The 10,273-nt window shown below is 37.9% G+C and overlaps 2 protein-coding genes across 2 annotated transcripts; both read left to right on the top strand.

Annotated features, from left to right (window-relative positions):
- The first annotated feature begins 24 nt into the window (after window positions 1-24).
- Window positions 25-3,137, top strand: LOC122147119 (interaptin-like). The gene is made up of 2 exons (XM_042768257.1): window positions 25-940; window positions 1,371-3,137. The coding sequence occupies exons 1-2, from the start codon at window positions 884-886 to the stop codon at window positions 3,135-3,137; spliced, it is 1,824 nt and encodes a 607-aa protein (XP_042624191.1). The 5' UTR covers window positions 25-883.
- A 1,277-nt stretch (window positions 3,138-4,414) lies between these two features.
- Window positions 4,415-9,421, top strand: LOC109105027 (midasin-like). Its single transcript, XM_019118378.2, has 5 exons — window positions 4,415-7,584; window positions 7,675-7,876; window positions 7,974-8,065; window positions 8,666-8,763; window positions 8,853-9,421. Exons 1-5 carry the CDS (start codon window positions 4,429-4,431, stop codon window positions 8,914-8,916), a joined length of 3,612 nt encoding a protein of 1,203 aa, XP_018973923.2. The 5' UTR covers window positions 4,415-4,428; the 3' UTR covers window positions 8,917-9,421.
- Window positions 9,422-10,273: the final 852 nt, after the last annotated feature.

Genomic DNA, 10,273 nt, shown 5'->3' with positions numbered 1-10,273 from the left:
AAAAAAAAAAAAAAAAAAGAGTATGTGAGAAAGTCAGAAAGAATGCACCACAGTGGCTATTTTTGTCCATGTACTAAGCTGACTTAATAGATACATGTCAAACCACATCACTTGTGCATATTCAGACATGCACATTAGTTTTATTTTTTATTATCATTAAGCCTACACTTACAATGCTTTAGTTTCCTACCATTAACAAACAATATCATTCCTATCTAATCTCATAATCAGCTACGCTTTAAAGCTGATATGGTGAAATATCTTGAGGGAAGTTAGAGGTGCTGCACACTCTAGTTGTGCAGAAGTAACTGTTGCAGCAGGAAACTATGGCTATATTTCAAAACCAAGTGAGATTTCTTTCCAGACAGCAGATTTTCTTGCACTGTGACTGAAAAAAAAAAGCATAAACACAAAAATGCCAGTTTCACTCATGATGTCTAAAAATGCTGCACGCGACTGAGACACTGCACACGCATGCCTGGTGCCGCCTTTTTAGATTGTTCACTAGGTTTTGACACACAGCTAGTGTACTCTGAAATGATGTGTGGTTCAACATGACAGGCTCAATGACTCTTATGCTTTCCTCACCACAAACCAATTCCGTGTTTTTTTGTGTTTGTGCGTTGGCTGGTGTCAATGCTGCTTCACACAGCGCGTCTTCCTCATTAAAACACCGGACATATGAGCACAAGGAACTCAATAAATGTGACCTCCGTCACTCAGTAACAATATAACTTCCCTTAAAGGACTTATAAAAAGGAGACGTGCTTGTAATGGTCTGAATGGTGACGTTGTGAAAAACGGCTGGACGTCGCTACCAAACTTTGAGGAAGCTTCATTAATCTGTCAGCAGTTAATCTTTTTTTTTTTTATTTAATCGGCTATGGATCCAACTGAAAACCCAGGGAACCGCATTGGTCGCACTATTTGGACTGTTTGGGTGAGTAAATGCTGCTCTTCTGCAATCAGTGACTTACACTGATTAAGTTGTGATAATGATTAATCTGTATATATGAAAAGTTCCGATGCAAAAGCCTCTTAAAGCTATCTTGGTCAAAAATGAAATAACAATACTCAGTGAATGCTCTCCAGACAACAGTACTTTCACTTCAAATGTGCAAAATCCCAGCCTCAACCCATTCAGAAGTACTAGTACTTACATAGAAACCTATACATAGTAGCCAGAAAGAAATGCTCATTTTAAAGAAAAATGTCCGATGTACTTAGAGGCTTCTGCATCTGAACTCTTCATATAATACCAATCATATTGTAGGGCCTCCGCTTGTCTAGTCCTCATATGATCTTTGTCTCTTGATGAGCAGCCTAATGAAAAGCTCACTGACTCCTGTTTCAATGTTTTGCTCATATAGGGTTATCTGTCAGGGGCTGTTGCAAGATTTCTCAGACCGGAAGTCACAGATGAAGGAAACCAAGGTGTTCGTACCAGAACAGATGATATTGACTTGAAAAGTGCAGTTAACAAGATTGACAGAGAAGTAACGGCAAAAAATAGCAACAATGAAGGGAAGGAAACAAATCAAATTGACAGTGCAGAGGTCAAGTGTTCCCCATCTAAAGTCAGAGTGCAAGTGGCTTCTGTACAGTGGGAAAACACTGATGTGGTCAAGGATGACAATAATGATGAACTTCATGTTCACACCACAAAAAAACAAACTTACCATTGTGCAGTGTGGTCCCCTGGGACTGATACAGACAACGAAGGATGCATGGTTGACGCACTTGTTGAGAAAGAAGCAGTCTCATCTGATGAGGTTCAGGCTGAAAATATATATGCGAACAATGAGTTTAAGGAGAGTGAAACTGCACACGAGTTGGAAGAAACTGGAAAGATTGAACAAAAATATGGTGACAATGAAGATATAGAAGAACGTGATCAGAATCATAAGGGTGAAAAGTGTGCAAAGAATAGAAAAGATGCATATGAGACAGACGTAATGGTCCAATTTGATCAAGATGTAGAACAGGAAAAGCAGATAAACATGGCGGACCATGGAGAGACAGAAGGCATTGCAGGTTTTAAACATGCAGATACACATCTTATTGATGAACAAATTGTTGACCAGAAGGATCGAGGGGGAATTGCTTACGTCTCTAAAAACGAGGTTGAGGAGATGATGCCTGAAACTAGAGGTGCGACTGAGCAGGATAAGGAGAAGAAAACTGTACAGGACTTGGAAGAAATTTGGCAGCTTGAACGAAACGATGGTGACAATGAAGATAAAGAAGAATGTGATCAGAATCATGAGGAAGAAAAGTGTGCAGTGGAGAGTGAAGATCTGGATAATGCAGACGTAAAGGTCCAATCTGAGCTTTATGGACAAGATGTAGAACATGAAATGAAGATAAGCATGATGGACCATGCAGAGAAAGAAGGTATTGGAGGTTTTAAACATTCAGATGAACATCCAATTGATGAAAAGGAGAACAATTTAGACCAGAAGGATCAGGAGAAAACTGAGAATGATGAAGAACAAGGACTTGAATCACAAGTTCAAGATCTGCAGAAGAGTGAAGATCCAGATAATGCAAATGTAATGGTCCAATGTGAGCAAGATGTAGAACAAGAAAAGAAGATAAATATAGTGGACCATGGAGAGACAGAAAGAATTGCAGGTTTTAAACATGCAGATGAACACCTTATTGAAGAAAAGGAGAACAATTTAAACCAGACGGATCAGGAGAAAACTGAGAATGATGAAGAAAAAGGACTTGAATCACAAGTTCAAGATTTGCAGAAGAGTAAAGATCCAGATAACGCAGACATATTGGTCCAATGTGAGCTTTATGGACAAGATGTAGAACAAGACAAACTGATAAGAATGATGGATCATGCAGAGAAAGAAGGAATTGGAGGTTTTAAACATTCAGATGAACATCTTATTGATGAAATAGAGGAACAAATTGTTGACCAGAAGGATCAGGGGAGAACTGAGAATGATGAAGACCAAGGAACTGAATCACAAGTGCAAGATTTGCTGCCACAGCTGGAATATTTAAAAAAATATTCTGATGAAATTGCTTGCATATCTAAAAACGAGGTTGAGGAGATGATGCCTGAAACTAGATGTGCGACTGAGCAGGGTAAGGAGAAGGAAACTGCACAGGACTTGGAATAAATAATGCAGACTTAAAAAAACGATGGTGACAATGAAGATGAAGAAGAATGTGATCAGAATCATGAGGAAGAAAAGTGTGCAGTGGAGAGTGAAGATTTGGATAATGCAGACGTAAAGGTCCAATCTGAGCTTTATGGACAAGATGTAGAACAAGAAATGCAGATAAGTGGGGTGGACCTAGCAGAGGAAGAAGGCATTGGAGGTTTTAAACATTCAGATGAACATCCTATTGATGAAAAGAAGAACAATTTAGACCAGAAGGATCAGGAGAAAACTGAGAATGACGAAGAACAAGGACTTGAATCACAAGTTCAAGATTTGCAGAAGAGTGAAGATCCAGATACCGCAGACGTAATGGTCCATTGTGAGCAAGATGTAAAACAGGAAAAGCAGATAAACATAGCGGACCATGGAGAGACAGAAGGCATTGCAGGTTTTAAATATGCAGATGAACATCTTATTGAAGAAAAGGAGAACAGTTTAAACCAGAAGGATCAGGAGAAAACTGAGAATGATGAAGAAAAAGGACTTGAATCACAAGTTCAAGATTTGCAGAAGAGTGAAGATCCAGATAACGCAGACATATTGGTCCAATGTGAGCTTTATGGACAAGATGTAGAACAAGACAAACTGATAAACATGATGGATCATGGAGAGACAGGAGGCTTTGGAGGTTTTAAACTTTCAGATGAACATCTTATTGATGAAATAGTGGAACAAACTGTTGACCAGAAAGATCGGGGCAGAACTGAGAATGATGAAGACCAAGGAACTGAATCACAAGTGCAAGATTTGCTGCCACAGCTGGAATATTTAAAAAAATATTCTGATGAAATTGCTTGCATATCTAAAAACGAGGTTGAGGAGATGATGCCTGAAACTAGATGTGCGACTGAGCAGGGTAAGGAGAAGGAAACTGTACAGGACTTGGAAGAAATTGGGCAGCTTGAACAAAACGATGGTGACAATGAAGATGAAGAAGAATGTGATCAGAATCATGAGGAAGAAAAGTGTGCAGTGGAGAGTGAAGATTTGGATAATGCAGACGTAAAGGTCCAATCTGAGCTTTATGGACAAGATGTAGAACAAGAAATGCAGATAAGTGGGATGCACCTAGCAGAGGAAGAAGGCATTGGAGGTTTTAAACATTCAGATGAACATCCTATTGATGAAAAGAAGAACAATTTAGACCAGAAGGATCAGGAGAAAAACTGAGAATGACGAAGAACAAGGACTTGAATCACAAGTTCAAGATTTGCAGAAGAGTGAAGATCCAGATACCGCAGACGTAATGGTCCATTGTGAGCAAGATGTAGAACAGGAAAAGCAGATAAACATAGCGGACCATGGAGAGACAGAAGGCATTGCAGGTTTTAAATATGCAGATGAACATCTTATTGAAGAAAAGGAGAACAGTTTAAACCAGAAGGATCAGGAGAAAACTGAGAATGATGAAGAAAAAGGACTTGAATCACAAGTTCAAGATTTGCAGAAGAGTGAAGATCCAGATAACGCAGACATATTGGTCCAATGTGAGTTTTATGGACAAGATGTAGAACAAGACAAACTGATAAACATGATGGATCATGGAGAGACAGGAGGCTTTGGAGGTTTTAAACTTTCAGATGAACATCCTATTGATGAGAAGGAGAACAATTTAGACCAGAAGGATCAGAAGAAAACTGAGAATGATGAAGACCAAGGACTTGAATCACAAGTTCAAGACTTGCAGAAGAGTAAAGATCCAGATACTGCAGACGTAATGGTCCAATGTGAGCAAGATGTAGAACAAGAAAAGCAGATAAACATAGCGGACAGTGGAGAGACAGAAGACATTGGAGGTTTTAAACATTCAGATGAACATCTTATTGATGAAATAGAGGAACAAATTGTTGACCAGAAGGATCGGGGGAGAACTGAGAAGGATGAAGACCAAGGAACTGAATCACAAGTGCAAGATTTGCTGCCACAGCTGGAATATTTAAAAAAATATTCTGATGAAATTGCTTGCATATCTAAAAACGAGGTTGAGGAGATGATGCCTGAAACTAGAGATCCGACTGAGCAGGGTAAGGAGAAGGAAACTGTACAGGACTTGGACGAAATTGGGCAGCTTGAACAAAGCGATGGTGACAATGAATATAAAGAAGAATGTGATCAGAATCATGAGGACGAAGGGTGTGCAATGGAGAGTGAAGATCTGGATAATGCAGACGTGATGGTCCAATCTGAGCTTTATGGACAAGATGTAGAACAAGAAATGCAGATAAGTGGGATGGACCATGCGGAGAAAGAAGGCATTGGAGGTTTTAAACATTCAGATGAACATCCTATTGATGAAAAGGAGAACAATTTAGACCAGAAGGATCAGGAGAAAACTGAGAATGATGAAGAACAAGGACTTGAATCACAAGTTCAAGATTTGCAAAAGAGTGAAGATCCAAATAACTCAGACATATTGGTCCAGTCTGAGCTTTATGGACAAGATGTAGAACAAGACAAACTGATAAGCATGATGGATCATGCAGAGAAAGAAGGAACTGGCGGTTTTAAACATTCAGATGAACATCTTATTGATGAAATAGAGGAACAAATTGTTGACCAGAAGGATCGGGAGAGGGCTGAGAATGATGAAGACCAAGGACTTGAATCACAAGTACAAGATTTGCAGAAGAGTGAAGATCCAGATAATGCAGACATAATGGTCCAATGTGAGCAAGATGTAGAACAGGAAAAGCAGATAAACATAGTGGAACATGGAGAGACAGAAGGCATTGGAGGATTTAAACATTCAGATGGACATTCTATTGATGAAAAGGAGAAACAAAATGTTGACCCTATGGATCAGGAGATGACTGAGAATGATGAAGAACAAGGAATTGAATCACAAGTGCAAGATTTGCTACCACAGCGGGAATATTTTACAGAGGAAGCCGATGACCTTGCAAAGCCTGAAATGCTGAATTTAATGGAAAAATATTCTGATGAAATTGATGAATTCTCTAAAAAAGGGGTTGAGGAGGTGATGCTTGAAACTGAGCAGGATGAAGACACCACAGAAAGTGAACACGACACGACTAAATATGAGCTAATGGAGTCAGTAGAAACCCTGCAGAAAGTTTCCGAAGAACTATCTGAAAAAAAAGTACCAAATGTTGAACTGAAAATGACCACAGTAGTGGATGAGTTTTTTGAAACCGTTTATACATTAGAAGACTCCCTGCTGTCGGATTCAAAACAGGATACTTCAGAAAAAACTCCTGAAACAGGAACTGGGTCATCTATGGTGGCCATGAAAACTGAGGGCATGGTTTCAGATCTAATTGTTTGTGAGTTCCCAGGAGAATCGAGCAAAGGGCCAGAGACTGCATTGGCGGAGACTGATTTGGGATGTTTTGAGGAGATCAAAAGTAACCTACATGATCCCCAAACTCTTGCAGAAGAGCAAGCAGAAAGGGAAGCTGTGGTCGTATGCTCTGTTGAGCACTCTGAGACCCTGAAAACAGTTGAGACTGAACAAGACATTGAAACCTTAATCGAATCCTTGGGTACAACAGAAAGTCATGCACATCAGGAAATAGACAAAACCAAGTTCTCACACAAAGAACATGTTGAATTAAGAACTGAACTGAGCGAAGAAACAACTGATACAAAGATCAGTTCAGAAGATGAGGAAGCAGAACCCTCCGAGAAAGAAGGTCAATCATTAGTCATCAGAAATGTCACTTTACAGTCACATGAGCTTCTTGAGTTCAAAGAAGGTGAATGCAAATCATCTCTAGGAACAATGGACACATTCAGTGAATCACTAGGAAATTCAAGTGTGTCTGAAATCGCTGAAAATGCAGAGATTGAACATGTTGCAGAGGAGCAAACAGATGTGAAACCTGTATTAACAAGGTCTTTAAGTTCAGCCGGGTTTCTGGAGGAAACTGTACATCTGCAGGATGTATCAGAGCGACGCACCGAAGAGCAGGAGATCCTGGAGACTGCTTTAGAGTATGTAGAAGGAATAACAAATCAAGTCTTGAAGGATATGATAGAAACAGAAGTTAACTTAGTACAAGAAACAGAACCTTTGGCAGGACCTTCATCAGAAGAACCTGGTGATGCAGAATATCAGGGACCTGCACAATGTGTGTCAGCTGATGCCTTTGTCCTGGAAGAAGAAGGGAAGTTATTGGGTGAGACAATGGAAAGTAAGGTAGAAATGGAGGTGGAAACCACAAGTAGTGAAGTTCTTAAACAAACTGAGCAACATATTAGTTCACCAGTGTGTGAAACGACTGAAGCTGATGGATGTCGTGATATTGCTGGAGCAACAGTGTTGAGTAGTCATGAAGACTTAATGGAAGTCAGCAGACCTGGGATGAAAAGAGGATTTGATCAAGTGAACAAAGACCTTGCAGAGGTGAAGACGGAACGAAAATTTGATTTGTATCTACAGGTAATACAGAATATTTTGAGTAAAAGCTCCACAAATACAGAAATTAAATGTCATCCTACTAAGAAGTTAAACTTGACTATTTATCTTTAGGCATTTGAGGAATCATCATTGGACTTTACCATTCAGAAGACTCGAATTGCTGTGAAAAATCCCCTAGTTCGGCCTCCTAAAGACCCCAGAAGGCTCCTCTTCAAGGCCTCAGTCGAACCTCTTGTCTCACAGCCTTCACCGCGTAGTCAGAAGGTTGAAGTCTCTGTTCCAAGTAAAGGGGTGACTGGATTTAAACTTCCAGGTATTTACCAAAATAAAATCTAAATGAAAAGTACATTAACATTTTATTAGTACTTTAAATCAGTCCATTATTTGTTTTTTCCTCTGTCATTTTTCAGGACTGGGTGCAGAGCTGCCAGTACTGAGAAAAACTGAGTTTGGGAAGAAAACAAGAGAAGGAGGAGCAGCAGAGAGAACACTACAACCACAGGTACACAACAGATATGGACACACAAACACTTTGAGTCTAAACAGTGATGGTAATGTATAATCCAAGCACAATATTACACTCAATAAATTTTTTTTTTTTACATGATTTGTGTATTTTAATTGCTTATAAAAAAAAAATCATCCATTTGGATTACACAGTTTTTAAAATAAACAAACTAATAAAAACTCATACATGAAACAGGCAAGATTTTGGCACTATAAAAAAAATCATTGTATAGTTTATGAACTATTTGTATATTTTTTAAAGTAATTTTATTTTCAAATTGCAGCAAAATGTATGAGATTAAAAGAAATTTGATTTATTGATATATATCGGCCTATAAACCTGCTTGTTGTGTATTTTAAACACATTCAGCTAATAAGTACTGTGACAAAAATCTTAACTAGTCCTTACCTGTTTAATTTATGTATGAATGACAAATATGTATCACATTTTATTTTTATTTTATATTTAGTTTATTAGTTTATGGTAAAACTAATACAAATCGCATTGAAATTGTATTACTTTTTTTTGAGCGTATCAAAGTATATGTCAGTAATTTTATTTGTAGATGTGTAGTAATACAACTGTTTTTCACAGCAAAAGTCAGTTGCAGTAACAGAGGATTCTGTCAAACAAGAGCAAGCGCCAGTGCCAGTGCCAGCTAAACCCAAATGGACACCGCCAAAGCATCCTGGGTATGGCCTGTTATATCAATCTGAATTAATAATTTCATTTTATGTTGTTTCACAAATAGCTAACTTTTTTCTCTGTTTTGTTTGTACAGTATGGGAAGTCCCTTCATGATGGCAGAACTCAAAAGCAAACTCAAAAAGCCTGTTCAGGAGTAATATATTTCATTTCATCATCATTTTCAGATGCCTCATTCACCTGTTTTTATTTGTCTTATTCAAGCTCATTGCAGCCTGGTAAATATTATGGAAAGTTATCCCACTGTTATTCTAAAATTGTATTTTACTTCCGCTATTTTGTTTGCTTCTATCGAAGAATCTAAGCTGTGAACAAACATTTCTCATGCATTTTTCTTAAGACTGATTATTTATTTATATTTGAAAAAACTATAAGGAAAATGATTACATGCTAAATATCAATAAATATTTCTGCACTTTTCTGCAGCACTTAAACTTTCTGTGACTGTAGTTCAAACTGTCCTAGTCAGTGTTTATCACCAGGAGGCAGCAGAGAGACACTGCTTGTCACTTATACCACATTTAGTACAATTTTAGTTATTGTTATAATGTATGTTTCTTTTTCTTGTCATTACTTTCTATGTGTATAATTATTTTGGCAATATTGTATGTAAACAGTCATGGCAATAAAGTACTTTAAATTGAATATATCACTTCGCCACTAGAGGGCATAACAGAGTCGCTGGGTGTCATATGTTATACGCCACTGGAGGGCAGCAGTAAACCGCTCAATTTTTTTCAGACAGACTGGCAAAAGAAGCAAAAAAAAAAAAAAAAGAACATGGTACTATGGAAAGTAAGAAGGGAAATAAAAGGAAGAAACTAGTTATAATAAATAAACTGGGGATTGGACATTGCAAGCTAAACAAAACTCTTCATGTTATAGGAAAACACCCAACAGGACTATGTGAGGAATGTCAGGAGGAAACAATTAAGCACATTTTTATATCATGCAAGAAATATGTACAAGAAAGGCAAGAGTTCAAGAATCAGCTACAGGAAATAGGAATAGTAGAGGTATAATGTTAAAAATATAGTAACATATGGAAATAATGACCAAGGACCTGTGGGACACTTGCCGCTCTATTTTTTGTTGTTCTTTTTCTCTATTAAATCTTTTAGTAATCATCATAAATTATATATCATTTGAAAGCTTAGAAGCCCAAGATTCATCCCATGAAAACCATTTTGAAATCGGACATTGCATTACCATGGAAATTGTACTTTAAAATCTTATGGCGGTCTCCTCCCCCTTAGTGGGCAGTTTCAAGTGTCATATTACAAAATGCATTACGGTCTTTTAGAATCAAAACTTTTTATAATCTTGGCAACCAACATATCATTGGAAAGGTCTGAGTCTCAGGATTCCATATTTTGAGATAGAAGTAAAATTGACAGAGAAATCTAGGGAAAAATTCATTAAACAAAATTCAAAGTTGTTTTGATGGCTCCCGGTGGCTGTTTGTGGTATGACGCCCTAAATAAAATCTCACAGGAA

Source organism: Cyprinus carpio, chromosome A12 (assembly GCF_018340385.1).
Source record: "Cyprinus carpio isolate SPL01 chromosome A12, ASM1834038v1, whole genome shotgun sequence".
Classification (NCBI taxonomy): Eukaryota; Metazoa; Chordata; class Actinopteri; order Cypriniformes; family Cyprinidae; genus Cyprinus; species Cyprinus carpio.
Note: the sequence above shows the minus strand (reverse complement) of the source record. Positions and strands in the feature narration are given on the sequence as shown.